This window comes from Venustampulla echinocandica (assembly GCF_003357145.1).
Source record: "Venustampulla echinocandica strain BP 5553 chromosome Unknown scaffold_16, whole genome shotgun sequence".
NCBI lineage: Eukaryota > Fungi > Ascomycota > Leotiomycetes > Helotiales > Pleuroascaceae > Venustampulla > Venustampulla echinocandica.
In genome coordinates this window covers 375393-396110 of record NW_022474221.1, presented here as the reverse complement: position 1 = coordinate 396110, position 20718 = coordinate 375393, and the positions used below count along the sequence as shown (strand labels likewise).

The window sequence follows — 20718 nt, the reverse complement described above, 5'->3', positions numbered from 1 at the left end:
TTGCCAAGTGAAGAGATCCCTGGAGATCGCAGACGTGCAACACTGCAACGCAATGTAGGAACTCAAGCTCCGCCGATGACATATCAATGTTTGTATCCCTCGGAACTCGAATATCGGAACTCGATGACAATGGGCGAGTTCCGGCGGCGCTGGCGCTAGCCGTCAGCGCAGATGCTGTATCTATATATACAAGTATTCAAGATACCAGGTGTGCCTGGACCGCTCTCTGCAAAGGACAAGACAAGGAAAAGATAAAATAGGGGTCATCTCATCGAAAGCAAGTACAATGCCCGCAATCACTATCGACCCCCATGGCCTCTTTGAAACCCGCCCAACTTTCTCCCACGTCACCTCCTCGGCCGGCCCGGCCCGCTTTGTCGCTACCTCGGGTCAGGTCGGCGCCGATGTCAATGGCGTTGTACCTAATAATCTAGACGACCAGATAGCTCTCGCATTTGCCAACCTGCAGCGTTGTATCGACGCGGCTGGTGCGTCAGTTACCGACATCCTTAAACTGGTGTATTACATCGTGGACTACGACCATAAAAATCGACCACATGTCAAGCCTCTCCTAGCCTTCCTCAAGGGCCATCGTCCTGCGACATCGTTGGTCCCTATTCCCAAGCTAGCGAAGCCAGAGTTTCTCTTTGAAGTCGAGGCGTATCTTGCCGTGCCTCAGCGAGAACTGGAGAAGGTAGATGTGGTTGTCGTTGGTGCAGGACTGAGCGGTCTCAAGGCAGCTTATGATGTGCAAAGGGCTGGTTATTCATGCGCGGTGGTAGAGGCGCGAGATCGGGTGGGCGGCAAAACGTGGTCCGTTGATCAGAGTGATGGGGCGGGGAGGACGGTCGAACTTGGCGCTGCATGGATCAATGACACGAACCAGTCCGAGATCTTTGGGCTTGTTCAGGCTTTAGGCCTGGAAACGGTTGTTCAAAATACCGACGGGAATATCGTCCAGCAAGATATCAATGGAGATCTCTCTCACTTCCTATACGGGGGCCAACCGCAGGCCCTCGCCGAGCCAAACGGTGCTCAAGACGTGCTTGCTATCCGCGAAAAGACAGAAGAGGCATGTCAGGCTATCGATATTCGTGATCCTGTCCGCACGGGTGGAGATCTGGACAAGATAACGCTCGAGGAGTGGGCGACTTCCCAAGGAGGAGGCAAGACTGCCCTTGCATCTGTGGCGATATGGACAAGAGTCATGCTGGGCCTCGAGCCGCGGGATGTGAGCGCATTGTTCTTTCTCGACTACTGCAAAAGCGGAGGTGGACTGGTGCAGACGCGCTCCGATCAGAAGAACGGAGGGCAGTATCGGCGCCTGGTAAAAGGCACTCAGAGCATTTCCATCGGGCTAGCAGGGCTCTTGAAGTCGGGCTCTGTCCATCTCAACTCCCCTGTGCGCATTATACAACAAAACATCGACGGCGTGTATGTCACTGCTGGAAAAGGCAGTTATCTCGCCAAACGCGTGATAGTCTCGGTCCCGACGCCTCTATACAAAGATATCGCATTTCAACCCCCTCTTCCCGCCGCAAAGCTGGAGCTGAGCCAGCAGAACAAGCTCGGATATATCAACAAAGTCATCCTCCGATATGGATACCCATGGTGGCGTCAAAAGAACCTGTGTGGCATGCTCCAATCCTTCAAGGGCCCCGTAGCCGTTTCTCGCGATACGAGCGTTGATGGGTCCGGACAGTTCTCGCTGACCTGCTTCTGCGCGGGGGAGCCAGGACTCGAGCACTCCAAGCTCCAACAATCCGACCGATTTAAGGTGGTAGTCGAACACATTAAATCGACCATTGGGGCCGGGATGGTGACTCCAGAGCCTCTCGGAATCGAGGAGTGGGAGTGGTCAAAGGATCTGTGGGCTCAAGGATGTCCTTGTCCTGCATCGCCACCCGGCCTAATGACCCAATTCGAATCTGCGTTGCGCAGTTCCCACGGCAAAGTTCATTTCGTAGGTACGGAGACCTCTTATGAGTGGAAGGGGTATATGGACGGGGCAGTTCGTTCAGGCGCGAGGGGGGCGAGAGAAGTCATCCAGACCTTAGGGAATCCTAAATTGTGATACACCTATCCTAAAATTTAGCCAAGAATGAAGCCAACAGCCGAAGGGCAAAGTAATTTAGTCATAACATCGAGGCTTTCAAATAAAGAGCATATTTCAACGAGGTATGCTTGCTCGCACTTATAGTGGTAAGAGGTGTGATCATACTCTTGGCCTCCATGTGCTATGCTCTAGTTCTCATGCCAGACTTCACATTGGACTTTCAGTTATAGAGACCAACTCTCAAGGTCCTTCCTTCTCTGCAACTAGCTCCTGTATTTCACGAGCGTTCTCAAGAAAGAAAAATCAATTAATAGCGTCGCTTACTTTAACAAATTCGGCCGAAATATCATCGGACCAACACATTCAGTCTCATTGCTAAGTATTCAGCCGACAAATTGGAATATATATAAAGAGTGAAGTAAGTTATATGTTTGATCTTTCATGAGTTGCCTACATCTAGCTACTGCTCGATCCGCCCCCCATCTAAAATCCTTGTAGATGTTTGGGAACTAGACCTGGAATCGTTCTATTCCGTTGTTGGATTTAGCCACCGAACGCAAGCTCTTGACCGCCTTGATGTTGCCATTCCCGATGCAGGAAATTTCAAGTTTGAATAGGCGACTTCTCCGACCACCGGGAATGAGTCTCAACTTCAAATCAACTACCTGTCCCCGGCGCTTTTATACTTGCTCTTGATACCCGTTCTGCGTAAAACATCACATACAGTCAGCTGCCCGCCACGACTTATATTCACTCTGTTAGAAGTTCACACGTAGACTTTATAATAGTAGTATTACGTTTTAGAAATAATATCTTCAATTACTAATATAATTAGAATAAATTATATTCTAAATAGGACTATGAATCAACTAATAAAATAAGTCAGCCGATGAAGGAATACGATATAATGTAGTATATCCGTCTATCGCAATCAAGTCTTTATATCGACCTCCTCTACCATCTCTATTTCCTCCTTTCCATCTCTGCTTGACCCATCACCACGCATTCTTGCCTCCAGCACGTGTCTATATTCCTTCTTAGCAAACAGCAAGTCGATTTCCTCCAAGCTAAGTCCCTTGGTCTCCTTGACGCAAAAATAGACAAAGGGGATGGCTAACACATTGAAGACACAGAACAGGAGGTAGAACCTCCAACCAATATCTGAGATGCCCGTTGGGCCAAACTTGACAATCTGATTCTAATTAGTTCGAAAATCTTAGGGATTTCGCCAAAGCCGTTGCATGAACTTACAATGAATGTAATAAACCATTGAGTGAACACGGCCATTGAAGTACCAATATGCCTGACATGGAGTGGGGCAATCTCAGGCACGTAAATCCAAGGTAAACCGCACCAGGAAGCACCAAAGCAGAACTCAAAAAGGAAAATTGATACTACGGCTAATTTTAGGGAAGGGCCGGTGTTCACAGCCAATCCGATGGTGTAGAGAATCATCCATAGTGAGCATAGCATAGCACCATATAACAAGACTGGCCGGCGACCCCATCGCTCGACCGTGTAGATAGTAGTGGCAGTACCTCCTAGGAAAAGTAGAGTCACACCCCCAGACGTAATGGATGCCTGACTCTGTGACATGCCGCAGCTATGAATAAACAAGTAGGTGGCATAGTAAGAGACAATGTTATTTCCGTCCATTTGTTGGAAGAATTGGACGAGCACACCAAGCCAGAGACGCCAAGAAGTATTGACGGGGGATTTGTCAAAGAACATATTTGAGAAGCTGAATTTCATCTCTTTCTCGGCCTCCAAGGCTCCCAGGACATTTTGCCGGTGACTGGCCACCGACGGGTCGTCGAGAGGCACATCGTAGATGCGGGCCATGACATCGTCGGCATCGTCATGGTGGTTCTGAGAATAGAGATACCGTGGACTCTCTGGTAGCAGAAAGATGAGCATCCAGGTCAGCGCTATAAAGACGACCTGGAAGGCCAACGGGAGCCTCCATACAATTGATGTGTCAGGGTGGTTGTTAATCATGCCATAGTCGAACCAGTAGGCAATTGTCAGGCCGAGGATAACGATAGTCAATTGCGTAGCGATCAGGGCGCCTCGGCTACCTGCCTTGGAAGTTTCAGCGACCCAAATTGGAACCATAGTGGTCTCAATGCCATTCCCAATGCCACCGATAACGCGGCCAGCAATGAGGTAGCTTGTCCCATGTGCGCCAGCCTGAAGACCGGCTCCAACCGCCAGGAGGGCGCCGCCGATAACGATGAAGGTGCGGCGTCCAAGCTTCTGGCCACAGAAGCCACAAATGATGCAGCCGACTAGACACCCAATATCATAGATGGCGACAATGGTTCCCTGTAGATCGGTATCGTCTGGGTTAATGCCATTGTCGCGAAGAAATACCGGCAGCGAAATTAAGCCCCCGAGGACACCCTGGTCATAACCTGTTTATCTCGGCTATATCAGTATTGTACTACTGCAGATCTATGATGAAGATCGAAGACAGTACAATTGCGAGGGGCATACCGAAGAGAGTGAAGGCCCACGCGGAACACAGTGTTATGCCGGCCTGAAGCCAGAACCCGTTGAGAGTGGAAGCGAAACCTCGATTGAAGGAACTCATGGTTGGAGCAGCGAGACGATGAAAGAAGAATTTGTCCAGCCTATCTCTCTGACTGACAGTAGTGTGGCAGATATATTTGGTTATTGCAATCGTTTTGAGCACTGTGGGTGCTGATTATGTTATTCCACGGAACTCATAGCACGTAGAGTAAAGCCAAGTTCGTCCGAGTTTTTTAGGACTAGTTTAGGAAATCGGAGACTAGAAATTGCGCGGAACAATTCGGAGTTGCCATTGGAGGATGGGGGCGAACGGAAAATGAGATTTGTCCAGAATCTCTCGTGGAGTAGGGTTAACGGTCATGGCACACTGCTATTTACGTATTACAGAATGAACAAGGCGCAAGTTGGCTATGACCCTATAGATCTAACTACTTAATTCTAGGATGTCTTGTGTCGGTGAATTCCCGACTATTAATCTTACCTCCCATGAGTGCAATCTTCGAAAAATTCTCAGACAAACCAATTTTGTGAGGGCTTCCGAAGACTCGGCATCATACTGTGTGGACCCTATTCGCCCCATTGGTAACACCTCACACGGTATGGACACCTACGTTCATTACCCCGACCTCGCTATAATCGATCAGTGTAGCCTTGCCCTCTTAAACCGATCTCCTACAAATGTATCATGCTGCCAACTCTGCCTAAGAGATGTGACCACATCGAGAGCCCGGGACGCACTCTTATAGGTCTGTCCCATCTCTCCTAATGCCTGCATACAGGTCATGATATCCGACTGGGCGTCCTTGTTCTCTTGACTATCTGCGGGAAACATACACAACTGAAAAATATGAATCAGACTGGCAGTCATTGCTACATGAACTATTTGGTGATGTGGCCTGCGAAGGCCGTACCGTTTCCTAAAGAGAATCAAGAGGCGGCAGACGTGGTGCGCAGACTTCACACATTTTTGGAATGATGAGCCAGTCGCTATGTCCTCAGCTCGATGTTCGGACATAGGTGATGCTGCTGATTCTGCAGGCGTAATGAGAGGTCGATGCAATAAAATAATGCATTCCTGAAATATGAGACTGAGAAATCCAATGTTAGAATTTTGGGGTTGTAGAGCCCGGCCAGAACCTACTGAAGCTCTAATACGGCCGGCAAGGGTATTGTGGACGAACTTGGCGAGCAATCTACACGCAGCGCTGGAGGAAGGGAATTGAGCCATCCCTGGAAGTCTGAATCCGCTTGAGCGACGAAGGCTTGGATGTCGCTTGAAATGTCAGGGACGCCAGAGTACCTGAATAGTGTTAATATTTCCATTAACTGGGAGCGGGGACAAGTCATACAGCACTTCTGACACTCTTGCTAAGATGTTCATTAACTTTGCAAGATATACATGAACATAGGCGGCAGCGTGAAAATCAAAGTCGTCCGGAAAGGTCATGATGCTGTACTCGTCGGTATAATACTCCCATGTGTATGTCCTACACGGTACTGGATTCTGAACATTATTGACGAGGCGCTTCATCAGCGACGGTCGTCCGCTGTAGGCACTCCACATTCTGCTTAAACAATTAGTTCGAGTTTGAGTTAACTTCTTCCGAGATTTAGAAAGTCATTTGCTTACGTATCTATTGTGTTGGTAGACCAGAACAAGTTCCTGCGTAGATCGGAGATGTCTTCGTCGTGGCCATCACGGGTTTCCAGTCGGGAATGTTCCAGCTCTAAATTTAGATGCAGACCTAGGTCTGTTATTATTTGCACCGCCATTCCTAGAACCATTTAATACGAAAATGCCGGGTTTGTCCTAGATGGTCATACCAGAGTAAATCCAACCACGTGATTCACGGGCATGAGCTGCTTCATGTGAAGACATCACGAGCAGCGCTTGCGCGGTTGCTATAGTTGGACTGTCGATCTCAATATCTAAAAGTGCCTTGGCTCGAAATCCGAAAAATTCGTCTGTAGCATCCTTGATCGCAGGATGTGTGCGGTCGGTATACGCTGCCCCAATAGTGTAGCTGTAAGAGCATGGTCAGTCTTTGATATCATCAGTTCTTCTCACAACATACACCGCATTCTCTAGTGTAGGTGAATAATGGTCGGTGCTTTGTCCCGAATAGAACCGCTGGCGTTCCCTGAGAAAGGTTGCCCTGTCTACGACATACATCAAGGCATTGTGCCATGAGAAGAAGAGACGGATGAGAAGGTTCTCATATGTCGGATCCTCTTTCCACTGCAGGCCAGCCTGAGCAATGGCGGCATCACCATGTGTAGCGATGTTTCGTATGTTGGGCTGAATAAGTGATCGAGTTCCGCTGTGTAACAAGTGTAAATTGCTTGTCGCGCCATAATAACGCGGTTGGCCATCTTCCGCAATCTGGAGTCGACCCAGCCGGGTGGTGATTTGCCTCGCCACATCATCCAGCACAAGTGGTCTTTCATTGGCAATATGGAGTGATCGAACTTTAGGGATTTTGGAGTTCAGCTCTTCTAAACTCTCTGCAGACGAATGTTGCTGTTCATTCAAGATCTTCGGGACAGCATCGAGGCTTGCTGGTAATGTACCCGGCGTCGCATTATCTCCATTGAAATTTGGAACCAAGGGGTCTTGAGTAGGGTTAAGTGCTGATAGATTGAAATAAGGTACCGTCTGGTTTTTATCGATGTCAGGAGGGTTGAAGATATCATCGTTGTCACCAACATCTAACCAATACTCCCAGTCCTGTGTCAGCTCAAGGGAGGTTAGGGGAGGATTGTTGAAGAAAAGTGCGGCTTCCTGGTCCTCGAGTGGGCCGTTATCGAGATTGAAGTGACCCAAAAATTGCGTGTCGGGTTCTGAGTTGGGCTCGTCGGATGGTAACAACACTGCAGCCTGCAGAGTTTCATCCGTGGCATTGCTACTGTTATTCGGTGACGGCTTGGAAGCAAGGTTGGTACTGAGGCGGGCGGGCATAGACAATCTACAAAAACAGTTAAAAGTCGCTATTTATGGTGGACATCGTACAATCTTGCGAGCATAGCCCAGTCCACTTTTGGAGCAAAGCGGCCGACTTACCGTCGACGGTCCTCACCAAGGACGCAGTCCACGTTGTAAAGCTGACAGTTTGAACAGCGAGGTCTGTCATTGTTGCACTAAGGAGCATTAGCAGATCAGATCATACGTGCAAGCTGGGCAGGAGCAAGATTCAGAGGCACAGATATAAGCCTGAGACGCACCTTAACCTTGCGTTTCCGGCATGCTAGACAAGCTCTGGAGGTGTATCGCCTTTCGCGTATTGATTTTCCCGTGTTCTGCGACATCCCGGGCTTCTACTAGAGGGAGCATAGATACGTGCAGTAGTTGTGCATGACAGTAGTAGTGGAGGATGACCTTGGGTTGTATTGAGGGAGTCGGCGAAGTAGAGGAGCAAAGCGGGGGTAGGAATCACGATTCCGGGTCGGCTGTGGGGAAGTGGAGAACTACCGAGCTAAGATAAGATATTCATCATTCATTCACTTATGGCCCACAACAACTAACTCTCACCTCCCCGTGGTGCAGATTGGGAACCCATACCTCTCTTGAGAGTTTATAGAGCCGAGAAGATTCACGCTGGGACCGTGGTTGCGCGCATAGTAATACAGAGTTTTATCTGAGGGTATTCAGAACGCGAACCAGGAAGACTCACCTCACCAAGCTACGAATCGAAATCAAAGCTCTTGTCAATCGATAATATTTGAATCTCCAGTTAAGTAGTGGCATCTGCGCAGTAGGCATGGAAAAGGGACAAACTGGGACGTGGCCCGGGGAACATTGGTGTACAAGATGGTAGATGGAAATCTAGAGCGACAATACTTGTTTGTGGTAGCCTCTGTGGGCCTTGTCTCCTGGCCACAAAGCCTATGAATACAGCTTATAGACAAACTCTACTATAGAGACACGACCAAGGACACACTAGGGCTATGCTGGCAGCGAGCTAGCGACTTCTCATTGAAAAGTTAGACTAGATACAAGGCGATCTTGGCTTCCAGAATACAGCAAAGCAGGATACTTGAGAACGGCAAAACAAGCAGGAGAGCAAAAGGAAAGATGGCTGCTCTGCTTTGGTTAGTGAGTGAGAACGGCTCTCTTGTACTGCCTGGCTAGGGGTATAACGAGAGTAACCCCTGCCAGGCATAGGTGACTTCACAGTGAGGGGAGACCCAGTAAGGCAACGTGAAGTGGTTTAATATCAGGTGTCACAGCGTATAATGAAGACTACAGGGTGGGTTGGCGGCTTGAGACACCCTTTTTACGGCTCGATACGACATATATGCACATCAGTCTATAGGAGGAGCATACAAGGCGGTCGGAATAGCGTGTTGATATAGGCTTAAGAAGCAAATAGGGCAGAGGGCATGAGGGAAGGTTGTACTTTGGACCGACCCTCGAACCAGGGGGGAAATAGTGAGTTTCAGGGCAAGAGGCTTGATCACTGGGGAAAGCGAGGCAGGGAGGTTGCTAGCCCTGCTTGTATTACGGTCTATTTGTAGATTTGCAATATAATTTTGCGTCTACATGGCGCCAGAGCAGTGAAGCCGGGTTGTCAGGGCGTCCAGGCAGTGAACAGACTCAGAGGAATCAGACCAACCACAGCACGACAATTAATATGCCATGGCTTCTTCCAGGATTTACTACACAGCAGTAGTGCAGATCTCCCCATACCTTGAGAAAGCTATGCCTATGTTGATTGGCCGTCCTTATTTCCATACAATTTAGGCTAAATCTAAGGACAGAAGAACTATCCCAGATTAAAGCCATACATCCTTACTGGCAGTCCAATTCAAGTGTTGAATCCACCTGTTATTCATAGCAACAGAAGACCAAAAGAAGCTCTAGGCTAAGGAAACGGACGTATTACTGAATATAGTACAAAATAACTAGAATTATAACAATATATATTATATAATGTAATTAATAAATGAATAATAAGCTTTATATATCAGCTTTTGAGTTCTTAGTATATATTAATCTTCACATTTATTTTAAATCTTTCAAGTTAATTAATTTGATTAAGTAATCTAAAACTTTAATTTAAAGTTAATTTAATAATAAAGAAGACAAAGATAGTATACTAGATTATTATTATTATTGGTAATATATATGATTGCTAAGAAATTTTATAACTTAGTTAATATTGCTAATAAACTATAAACCAGTTACAAGTAGTTTAGTAGTAGCGATTACTTATAGCCCTATTCTTTTGTATACAATTACTATAGAAAAGCGAGGAATGGTTTATACTTGCTTACTGGCTACACTTGCTTCTACCGACTAGAATCGAATGCGACATAAAAAAACTGTATAATCGAGAAGTCGAATCAGGGCAGTCCATTTCTAATTATAACTAATTAATACACATAACCTTCGCTCCCACCACCATCGACTATCAACCTACTCTCCATGCCACTCCTCCTCTGAGCCAGTCCAAAGCAATTAGCGAATATCATGATAGCCACCATCATTGACAATCAATGAACCATTCATATAGCTGCTTTCATCACTGAGTAGAAAGCTTAGCACATTAGCCTGCTCTTCAGCAAAGGCCATCCGTCTCAGAGAAATTTTCTGGTTCACCGGTGACTCCTGATTCTCCTGAGACCCTATAGCGCCTTCCTTGCCCATGCTGTGTTCGATCATGGGGGTCATGGTCCAGCCGGGGCAGAGAGCATTGACTCGAATGCCATTTGGACCATAAAATTTCGCCCCATTCTTCGATACGGCAGCTGCTGCATATTTGCTCGGGGTATATGCAGCCAGCCCTCCAGCATGTAGCCCGGAAATCGACACTACATTAGCAATAGCCCCTCTTTGTCCTGGGATTTCATGTTCCGGGACAGGTGTAAAGGATATAGATCGAGGTTCTTGCGTTCGCATTTGTAGCGCCTCGTATTTCTGGCAAAGCCAAAGGCCTAGTGTATTAACGGCATGCGTTCTAGGAGATACAGTTATTGCTAGCCCAGAAAGTACATTAGCAGAGTCGAACTGTCTCATACCTCTCAAACAATTCCGTAGTTATGCTTTCCTCCTCATCCCATACCGACTCGCAGACTCCTGCGCAGTTTGCAGCAAAATCCAGCCGTCCAGTCAAGCTTGCGGCTGCTGCCACCGCCTCCTTGACTTCAGCCTCCTGGGTGACATCTAGTTTCTGAAACTTGGTGCGTACTTTCCATTTCTGCGCAACCTCATTCGCAACAGCTGTTCCTTGCTCTTGATTCATATCTGCAAGGACAACGGATATGCCTCGACTTGCGAGCTTGTGAGCTGTAGCTCGCCCGATGCCAGACGCACCGCCCGTGATCAAAACGACAAGTTCCTTCATACTTTTGATTTTTTTGCAGCTCTGTCTGACAAGGCCAAGTGCGGTTCTAAGAATAAAGGGTATGGATAACCACGGGATACATACACTGGTGCAAGCAAGAGATGAAATTTTGCTTGTATCCAGAGATGTGCTTTTGTACAGTATCTGCAGTCCTCTGCCTGCTTCAGGCTTTACCGTGGAAATTGGTGCCTTAGGCATGAAACTACAATTCCGTGGAAATTCGAATTAGCGGATCCCACGGTTTAGCGCAAATACCAAAGTCCTGGGCTTGTTCCCAATTCCCCGGCAGCAGTAATGGTACCTTAGTGCCTGATATTGAGCTAGTCGGGGCATTTGACGGGCCCGGACTCTGAAAGACAACTTGAACATTGCCCCTCAATCTTTCCACGGAATAACCAGCGGGGACGATCGACTGGTCACTCGGCATCAGCCGCAGAGACTCAAGAATTGTCTTCAAACGCCGAAAATGCTTCTGCTCAAGAATTTAGCAGTTCAAAAGAGCAGATGAGCGAACTAATCTCGTTGCTAGAAAATTATTTGCTGGCTAGCCACCATCTTTATTCTTTTGCAGGTGATTTAGGAGACAACAGTCAAAATCATGGAGAGACCGGTTGATGCCTTGATCGTCGGGGCTGGGTTTGGTGGCATCTACCAGCTACATCGGCTACGGGAGATGGGTTTATCTGTGAAAGTCATCGATATGGCAGGTGACGTCGGAGGCACTTGGTACTGGAACCGTTATCCTGGCGCAATGAGTGACACCGAGAGCTTCGTCTACCGGTATTCATGGGACAAGGAAGATTTGCAGACTTACCCCTGGAGTCATCACTATGTCAAACAGCCCGATGTCCTGGCGTACCTCACGCATGTCGTGGACAAGTATGATTTGCGCAAGAACATGCAACTCAACACAGAGCTTCTGTCTGCCGACTGGAACGAAGACACCAAAACCTGGCACATTGAGGTTAGCACGGGAGAGACCTTTGTGGCTCGGCATCTAGTAACTGCTCTCGGCCTCCTTTCAAAGGCGAACTATCCGGATATTCCAGGGCTCAACTCCTTCAAAGGTGAAATGTGCCATACAGCAGCCTGGCGACCAGACATCCAGTTGGCGGGCAAACGTGTGGGTATCATAGGATGTGGTTCAACTGGCGTTCAGGTTATAACAGACATTGCCAGCCGAGTCAAGTCGTTAACATGTTTTCAACGACATCCACAGTACAGTGTCCCGAGCGGTAATAAGCCAGTCAGCCCAGAATATAGAAAATGGGTCAATGAGAACTACGATGATATCCTCTGTCAGGTCAAGAATTCGATCTGCGGGTTTGGCTTTGTCGAGTCTGCAGTCCCGTTTCATCAAAGCTCGCCAGAGCAGCGAGAGCTGGTATTCGAGGAACTTTGGAACCAAGGAAATGGATTTAGATTCATGTTTGGTGGATTTTGTGACATCTCGACAAACAAGGAGGCTAATGAGGCAGCCTGTCAATTTATCCGGAAAAAGATATCTCAGGTTGTGAGAGACCCTGAAAAGGCACGGAAACTGACTCCCCATGACTGGTATGCACGAAGACCTTTGTGTGACGGAGGTTACTATGAACAGTTCAACAGAGAGAATGTTGACATTGTGGACTTGAAGGACACGCCAATGACAGCCATCACCCAAGAGGGTATTCAAACCAGCGATGGAGTTGTGCATAAGTTGGATCTCATTATCTTCGCTACTGGCTTCGACGCCGTGGAGGGCAACTATAATCGAATACGGATAAAAGGACGCGGTGGTCGGACTCTGAAAGAGCATTGGGACCCTCAGGGGCCTACGAGCTACTTAGGGGTTTCTGTACCAGGGTTTCCAAATCTCTTCATGATCACTGGCCCTCAGGGGCCATTCACCAATCTTCCGCCGGCGATTGAAGCACATGTGGAATTGATAAGTCGCTGTATAGAGCGCGCAGAGAAGGACCGGTTAGATGGTGCCCAAGGTGTCATTGAAGCTTTGCCAGAAGCTGAGAAGGAATGGGGCCAAGAGTGTGATAGGGCTGCAGATGGAAGTTTGTTCAAGGAGACTGCGTCGTGGATCTTTGGCTCTAATGTGGCAGGGAAGAAGTATGCTATGAGGTTTTACTTTGGTGGTTTAGCCAACTATTATAAGTATGTTCAAAGTATGATGGATAATGGATTTCGCGGATTTAAGTCGCCAGTAGATAATGCCTAATAGTTATTATTACTTGGAGTCGATAGTTATCTAGTAGTTATAATATAGTTTTCTTTGAAGTCGTTATAGTAAATACAGAGAAGACAATAGAAAGTATTATTTACAACTATCTATTATTTCTAATTTAATCGAAAAGTTATTTTTGAATATAATATAAAAGAAACTCTGTTTCTTTTATTATAATAACTCTTTTTCTCTTTCTTCTTTTCCTCGACTTCTTCTTTTCTCAGTTCTTTCTCTCCTTTCTTTCTTCTTTATACTTCTACTATTATCTTATAATTATATTTATATTATTATTACTTTAATTATTATAATAAGTTATTTATTTATATAATAACTAATACTTTTAATTAATTAAATAGAATTATAAATTATATTATATTAGATTTATATTTTCTAAGATTCTTAATTTTTTAACTTGTTATTAAAAATTAGAGATTAAATCTATTATATGAGCTTCTTTTCGAAAGCTTCGATCAACTCTACGACTATGTTCTTCAAAATAGCCGGCTGGGATAGAAATGGACTGTGTCCTGTCTGTGTCTCCTGAAGCTCCCACTTTACTCCACTTTTGTCGACCATCATGGTCTGCACAAATGGTGGGATAATATTATCATTCGCAGCTTTGATATACGCCCTCCTGCCATCGAAGGCGGAATCACCCCATCCAGAGGCAGGAAACGGTGTAGTTAACGCGCTGTAGGCGTGCTGCTGAACCGCAGCGGCAGCAATGGCCTGTTCGGAAGAGGGAACGTCACTATAGAACATGTCGATGGGGATTGATGCTGTCGTCTGCCCCGATACTTCCTATTACGTTGTCAGTATCTTGTAGATAGGAAGAGTTTTAACGACATACATCGATGATAATTCTGGGATCCAGCTTTCCACCAACCATTGTCTGCAAATCAGCGCCCTCAACTCCCAAGAAAGCTGCTATGAAGATGAGCCCCACGATCCCACCAGTCCTGCCTTCATTCTGTTGCTCGATTTTGCTTAGACCTTTGGCCGCAGATCCACCTACAAGTTTAGTTAGCACCGAATAATCCTCGCGTGGGCCATATCAGGATGTCCTGATGCTTACCAACAAGGCCGCCGTACGAGTGATTGATGAGGACGATGTCCCTGCCCTCTTCAATGAGCGGCAAGAGCAATTTATTGCGAACGAAGTCGACATCCGTCGTGGCAGTAATCTCGTGAGGTGTGGATGAAGCAACTGATGGAAGGCGGAGAGAGCGGGTTGGGTAGCCTGCTGTCTCTATGAGCTTGAGCAGAGACGAGTAATGGGATGGCGAGTGCCAAGCACCGGGAATGAGGACGACTGTTGGCTTAGACATATTGTCAAGGAGGTGTAACTTGAACGACTAGTCAGATTTCTTGCTGCAGATGAAAATTGAAGTAGAAGTAAGTTGGAGCCTTGGTCTCTAGAAGCTACGATGTCACGACAAACAGTTATCGCACAGCAGGATTCCGCCTTAGATTCGCTTACTCGAGGACCCGTTCTCTTGCAACCACCCGTCGCTGGAAATTAGTAGGCTGTAAGCTCGTATTCCCTAATTTTATAGCGCATGCAGCTTATCAGGCAAGCGTGGAAAGAAACTTATTTAGCTATCTCCCGAACAAATCCTGCGATCCCACTAGAAATAAGATCGCATATTTTCGAGGTGGCCCGCTCCCCGAAAGTCAGTTTCAAATTACTTCCCTGCCTCGATGACCGTCTGCAGATAAGAATGGCGCACGAGAGGCTCTTTCCTGTGCTGCCAAGACATGTGCTGCTCTCACGACATTCTTGATCTAAAGAGGAATCAATCAGCATACGATCCGCGCTTAACTCGCGGGGCTTTGGTAGCTGACGTGGCGCGCTGCACTAGTTGCTAGCCAACGCCGTGCGGGGTAGCCTGTGCCTGCTACCGGCCCGCGTCGGGATCGCCTCAAAATAAGTATATTAAAGAATATTAAACGTGTATATTCTAGAATTACTTTACTTTTTATATTAAACTTCTTTTTCAATAAAAGAAGAATAGATATATATTTTAATTATAATTATATATATATATATATATATATATATAATTATTAAAACTCGGATAACTAATTATATAAATACTATTTAGTTTATATATTTCTATTAACTTTATTTCTTTCGTTCAAAATTTTAAATCGTTAATCTTAAATTATTTGTTCTATTTTGAGATTATTTTATAGAATTGTTGTTATTATTAATTTAGTATTATAAACGAATCTTTACTCAAGTTTCACAAGAACAGAGACTATCGTCGAAGACATTGAATAGTTATTCCAACGTGAATATTAAAGATCTTGTTGTATAAAATGTAAATGAGTGTGTGTTTATAGCCAGTACCAGAAGTCAAACCAGCTGGGGCATCTCCAGTCCCTTGAAGTAATGACACTTGCTCAAGTGGCAATCTTCACGTCCAATCTCTGAAAGCCTCCTTTCTCAGCAACATCTTTCTGCAGGACTACCATTCTCTTTTGATCCCCAGTAGGATCAGCCGAGTCACCTTCGAGCGTCCATCCTAGGAACTCATTGGTGTAGTTCGGCTTGAAGTCCTCGTTAAGGACCTCGAGGCGTTTGCCGTAACGAGTCACCTTCTCCCAATCGCGTTGAACATTCTTCAAGTCCTTGGAAAAGTAGGCATAGGATCGCTCAAAGATCTTAGTGTTGACGGACGATGCCATCTCAGGCTTCATGTCGATGTACGTCTTGTACGCCTCGGTTGGAGATGCAAGAACATAATCTGTGGCACGCTTCACGGCCCGCATAAACTTTTGTAGCTTCTCGGGGTTCTCGACCATGAAGTTGTCGTTGACTGTTAACGAACTGAGATTAGCTCGTGCATTAATTTCGAAAATCGAGGGTGGGTCCAACCAATATAGAGGATCGAGCAGAAACAGCAGCATCCAAGCTCCGCAAGTTCGTCGATTCTCAACATTTGGACGTCAGAGCGAGGGCGGCCAGAGCTTGCCAGCCATTCCTCCAACTCCACCATCTGAACATTCTCCAAGCCAATGCCCGCGTGAATGCTTCCCTCGATGATAGCCTGTGAAACATTCATGCCGCAACGGATAGCCTCGTAATCGGTGGGTTTCATGCCGTAGTGCTTGGTGAGCTCATCAATCTGAATCTGAAAAAAATACAAATAAGCTTCGTCCAAAATCCGAAACACGTATTGCCATACCTTGCCGAACTCTCCAACATAGCCAATCTTCTTGCCCTGCAAGCTTCGGAAATCAGTTGTAATTCCACTGTCCTTCAAATATACGACGCCGGTGAAGGGCTCATCGAGGAGTGAGCCAATAGAAGTGACAGGAAAGCCGCGGGCTTTGGCAGCGAGTGTGTGGATCATAGCCTTGAAGCCCATGTCAACTTTGCCAGACCCGATGATTTCGGTGACATCTGGGATAGTCTCGTCAGCAGCTGTAGCAGGAAGCATTCCAAGACAGGCACGAACCACTCGGGTCATTCGGTTCGAGAAGAGCGACCTTGATACCCTCGTCGGCGAAGAAACCCATCTTCTGTGCAAGATAGACAGGCGCATGGTAAGGCGTGGCGTGCCTGAAACAATAAATCAGCGATAATTGTCCTGTGCAACTCGAAGAGCCCAATCTATTGTTAGCCCTACCAGTTCATGAGAAAGGTAATCTTGTCAGTCGACATCTTGGCTTGACAATGTTACTCTTGCGGGAAGCTATATGGGATTAGAATGCACACAAGGGGTCGGGTCGGGGAAGCATGAATTCTTAGACGCTGGCATTATCCAGATCAAGTTCTAACGGTATAATCTCAGATCCAGACTCGACGGCTTCCCATCTCCCCTTTTCTTATATCTCTCTTCCATTGTTTGGAATTAGGAAGAAGAAAAGGTGGTTGAATGGGTAGCGGAAGAATCGGAAACACCCGTACAGCTTTTTAATTTACGTTACCTCGATCTGAAATTGATGCATTGCGAACAGAACACGCCTATCATCGCGCTTGAACATACTGCTTCGTGCGAACGGTGATTCTGATATTGAATGCGAGGGGAGATCTGCTTGAAAAATTTGATGAACTGTTGAGAAGGAAGTGGGGTGAGAGCGGGGTCGATGAGATTATATACTGCGGGAGAACGGGAAATTCCCGTGCTTCTTGGAAGCACGTACTCGAGTACCACACGCGCGGGGTCGTGCACATTAGAAGGTAGCTAGGTAGGCGATATAATTGGCCGCAAATGCTCCGCCAAAAATTTCGTAGTATGCTCTTGTAGAGATTTAGGAAGTATAGAAGTATTTTTATTTCTCGTTCTTTCGTCTTTGGACGTCAATTAAAATATATATATCGCAGAATAGGTAAAATCATCTGTGAGTAGTAAATGCCGTTGTAATTCTAGAGCATACCGCGCGTGACGTAGTTTCACCTTCGGTTGAATATACTTAATAATCTAAGTATATCGAAGATGGCTAGACTTAACGAGGATACTCTTTTAAGTTAAAAGCTTTTAATATTAAAGACTACTTTTAATTATTTAAAAAATCTTAAAGTTATTAATTTTTTGAATTAATATTCTTAAGCGTAGCCGGCGACAGCTCTCAAAATAGTTTTCAGCTCCTAGATTTTAACCCCTAAAGTCGGTGTCCCGCAATAGAATAGCCTAGGTAAGCGACGAGGAACACAGCCTTGCGATACTGTATTTATCTTTTCCAATCGCGCTTCCGTTTTCTTCAGTGTTTTACCTTTTGGTTATTTTTGTATATTACTTTCTGTCCTTCCTTAACTATAAGCAGTGGATTCCAGCCAGATCGCTCCCTGGGTAGCATTTATCGTCCCTACCCTCGCGCTTCTCGTAACGCTGGCCCAGGCCGTTCAGCAGTATGTCGCAACCGCCCAAAGCATGCGCAAGTGCGATAAATCGGTCTGGGGCCCAATGCCAAGTCGTCATGGCACGTATGTTGACTTGGGGTCAATTTCGGTTTCGCGTTGTTTTTAAAATGCCAAATATCTTCATCCCGACCGACCACTGGGAAATACCAGGACCTTCGAGGCTCTTCCCTGCCGAGCGTGTCGTTGCTTTGGGGAATTCATTTGGAAGAGAGGTGTCTAGCGTTTAAGACGAGGAGCTAAATCTAAAAGGAGTGTTCAGAGGCATCCTGGGTCTCATTCACAAGACAAGTGAGCCATATATATCCGAATACTATACGGTTCGGGCTCATCATGAGCGATGCCGATCGCTGGCCAGCGGACCTCGCAGTTGTTGCCATGCAAGTCAGTCTGCGAGATATTGTTGTCCTCGGCTTGATGACCGGTAATATACATGCTTTCGTTCTTCACCTACCACCCATGCCTGGAAGTGCTCGGCTCTATCCCCCATCCTGACCGATCTGGCGCGAAAGGTATAGAATTAGATAAATGCTAATTATTACCCAGGAATAGACATTATGAATGTCGACAATGGTGCCAGAATTCTCGAAGTGACTGGCCCTGCAGGCTTCATCACCAGCTCTGAACAACCTCTACTAGGACTACTGATATGCTTCTCAGCATTTCTCGAGCCCCCAGATCCTTCTATAAAATACTCCGAAGTGGTGAGCTGAGCCGCTCGTGGCTAGCCAGAGTACAAGGTGTTGCCACAGTAGCTCAGAGACAATACACCTTTGAGCAAAGAGACTATCACAAACGTTTGGTCGAGAATTGGAGGACGGTTGAGCGAAGAGGGATTCGATACATTAAGGAAGCAAATGACACAAAAGGTCCTGTTCGTTTGGTTTTCGAGGATATCAGGGGCATGAAGCATGAGGTGTCTATTGATGATTGCACTACCTGGGATGTAGAGTGTTCGATCGAGAATTGTCCGTTAGCAATCACTAAAATGAATACAGGATATGATAAAAGCACTCGATGAAGCTGCAATCGCCCAAAGTTCTATCATAGTTATTGGCCCTGAAGGAAGAAAGGTTGCCCCTAAGAGTTGGGAAAAGCTTATTAAAGTCGTTCGCCGAGGTCACCTGAAAGTTGTCGTCAAGGTTGGAAATTCTTACCTGCTTGTTACGCAACTGACATTCTACGTATATTAAACAAGGAGACTATGTCGCAACAGAAGTAATAAATCTATATACTGATCCAGTCATAGCATCTGGCTCCAAGTCAGACGCGCAAAAGCCTCCGGATTCGACAACCGGCACGAATATCCAAGAAAAGGGAAAGTGAAAATCCGAACTATTCAAGATGCAGACGGGAAAAGCCGCCAAAAATGAAGACTATGCCGTGCCTAGTCAAACTGCCTCTCAAAATACAGCCGAGAATTCAAGTAGTCCAGAGGCTGGGATTGAAATAGGGAAAATGTCGCGTAGGCAATCCAAGGACAGTCTCAATCCGATTTCACCGCGACCCACGGAAACCCACGGAAACCAAACCAAGCGATACAACGCGATTGCTCATTGCTGATAGGCCATGGAACTCCCAAGTTGAATTAGGAAGTGATCGCGAGGACGAAAGCTCTAGTAGAACAGGGACACACATTAAAATCCGTAGGTACCGGCCCGAACCAGAACGTTCAAATGGAACGAGTATACCCCTCGCAAGTAACCCACAAACCTGCTACTCTCGGTCTATATCAGAACGATCCAGTATATACGGGTTTGATGATGACCGAAGCTATCTTGGCCCCAGGGCATCCAGTTATGTTGGTAGGGAGCGGCCAACAATGCCAGATTTACCATTTTTCTGGGCCTCTCAGATCGATACTGAACTTGGATACTGGGATACCCCGTGGGCAATATACTACTATCGGTACGAGCTAGAGTCGTTGCCGGCTATGATTGATGTGATACTGTGTGGCCTAGAACTTAGTCTCAAGCGCACCGCACCCACTTTGACACCCTCCGTTGAAGTCGCTCATCAGATATGATACGTGAAGAACATCCACGAGGAGATTATTCTTGCTGATCTATGGACGAAGCTTCGAAATGGAGGACATACTTGGCCGCCATATGCACTAAATGCGCGCGGAGGGACATCGGAACCTGAACCGCACATGTTCATTGACTTCAAGGTCTTTAACGAGCAAACAGAGAGACTACCCCCGATACTACTGCTAGAATCTGTCCGAGATCACTACGGAGGGAGGAACAAGGCCGCTGCACAAATTCTCAACCAAGACCGCACCACCGAACTCGCATCGCTAGACCACTGGTTTTCTCAGGCCGCAAAGACGGACAGTATTTCAAATGGAGTCTTAAATATAATTCAGTACGCGCCAGCTATCATCCACGACGTATACATAAGATTTCGTTATGAGATCTTGCAGTTGCGGCATCTGGACAAAGAGAGAGAAAAGGGAGATGTGCGGATTCGTAAGCTAGCGGAGGAGATCTCGGACAGCTTATATCAGGTGAGGCATTCGGAGGTGGAACACTATTTCATTTGGGTGGTGCTTCTCAGGGCTGTGAAAGTCATGCAGTGTGTTAAGGATGGCGCTGACACTTGGGCTGCGCAGAAGATTTTCAGTGATGATTTGTTGGTTTACTTCACATGAGGATGCAACGGTGGCGGCAGTTTATTGCCAGTATTAAGAACGAAAGGA

The 20718-nt window shown here is 46.5% G+C and overlaps 9 protein-coding genes across 9 annotated transcripts; 4 read left to right on the top strand and 5 right to left on the bottom strand.

Moving 5' to 3' along the window:
• Positions 1 to 286: 286 nt before the first annotated feature.
• On the top strand, positions 287 to 2074 carry BP5553_10640 (Amine oxidase; the record flags this gene model as incomplete). The annotated part of the gene is made up of 1 exon (XM_032019263.1): positions 287 to 2074. One exon carries the CDS (start codon positions 287 to 289, stop codon positions 2072 to 2074), a length of 1788 nt encoding a protein of 595 aa, XP_031864703.1.
• Positions 2075 to 2987: 913 nt separating this feature from the next.
• Positions 2988 to 4649, bottom strand: BP5553_10639 (Uncharacterized protein; the record flags this gene model as incomplete). Its single annotated transcript, XM_032019262.1, has 3 exons — positions 2988 to 3248; positions 3308 to 4470; positions 4553 to 4649. 3 exons carry the CDS (start codon positions 4647 to 4649, stop codon positions 2988 to 2990), a joined length of 1521 nt encoding a protein of 506 aa, XP_031864702.1.
• A 579-nt stretch (positions 4650 to 5228) lies between these two features.
• Positions 5229 to 7894, bottom strand: BP5553_10638 (uncharacterized protein; the record flags this gene model as incomplete). Its single annotated transcript, XM_032019261.1, has 8 exons — positions 5229 to 5676; positions 5730 to 5888; positions 5938 to 6153; positions 6219 to 6333; positions 6413 to 6612; positions 6664 to 7554; positions 7650 to 7726; positions 7811 to 7894. 8 exons carry the CDS (start codon positions 7892 to 7894, stop codon positions 5229 to 5231), a joined length of 2190 nt encoding a protein of 729 aa, XP_031864701.1.
• Positions 7895 to 10046: 2152 nt separating this feature from the next.
• On the bottom strand, positions 10047 to 10932 carry BP5553_10637 (uncharacterized protein; the record flags this gene model as incomplete). The annotated part of the gene is made up of 2 exons (XM_032019260.1): positions 10047 to 10545; positions 10607 to 10932. The coding sequence occupies 2 exons, from the start codon at positions 10930 to 10932 to the stop codon at positions 10047 to 10049; spliced, it is 825 nt and encodes a 274-aa protein (XP_031864700.1).
• A 598-nt stretch (positions 10933 to 11530) lies between these two features.
• BP5553_10636 (Uncharacterized protein) lies at positions 11531 to 13144 on the top strand (the record flags this gene model as incomplete). The annotated part of the gene is made up of 1 exon (XM_032019259.1): positions 11531 to 13144. The coding sequence occupies one exon, from the start codon at positions 11531 to 11533 to the stop codon at positions 13142 to 13144; it is 1614 nt and encodes a 537-aa protein (XP_031864699.1).
• Positions 13145 to 13591: 447 nt separating this feature from the next.
• BP5553_10635 (uncharacterized protein) lies at positions 13592 to 14478 on the bottom strand (the record flags this gene model as incomplete). Its single annotated transcript, XM_032019258.1, has 3 exons — positions 13592 to 13951; positions 14001 to 14161; positions 14226 to 14478. The coding sequence occupies 3 exons, from the start codon at positions 14476 to 14478 to the stop codon at positions 13592 to 13594; spliced, it is 774 nt and encodes a 257-aa protein (XP_031864698.1).
• A 1078-nt stretch (positions 14479 to 15556) lies between these two features.
• On the bottom strand, positions 15557 to 16820 carry BP5553_10634 (Uncharacterized protein; the record flags this gene model as incomplete). Its single annotated transcript, XM_032019257.1, has 5 exons — positions 15557 to 15972; positions 16032 to 16287; positions 16342 to 16559; positions 16615 to 16718; positions 16786 to 16820. 5 exons carry the CDS (start codon positions 16818 to 16820, stop codon positions 15557 to 15559), a joined length of 1029 nt encoding a protein of 342 aa, XP_031864697.1.
• Positions 16821 to 18350: 1530 nt separating this feature from the next.
• Positions 18351 to 19210, top strand: BP5553_10633 (uncharacterized protein; the record flags this gene model as incomplete). Its single annotated transcript, XM_032019256.1, has 4 exons — positions 18351 to 18441; positions 18564 to 18721; positions 18778 to 18963; positions 19016 to 19210. The coding sequence occupies 4 exons, from the start codon at positions 18351 to 18353 to the stop codon at positions 19208 to 19210; spliced, it is 630 nt and encodes a 209-aa protein (XP_031864696.1).
• A 629-nt stretch (positions 19211 to 19839) lies between these two features.
• Positions 19840 to 20670, top strand: BP5553_10632 (uncharacterized protein; the record flags this gene model as incomplete). The annotated part of the gene is made up of 2 exons (XM_032019255.1): positions 19840 to 19959; positions 20053 to 20670. The coding sequence occupies 2 exons, from the start codon at positions 19840 to 19842 to the stop codon at positions 20668 to 20670; spliced, it is 738 nt and encodes a 245-aa protein (XP_031864695.1).
• Between the last annotated feature and the right edge of the window lie 48 nt (positions 20671 to 20718).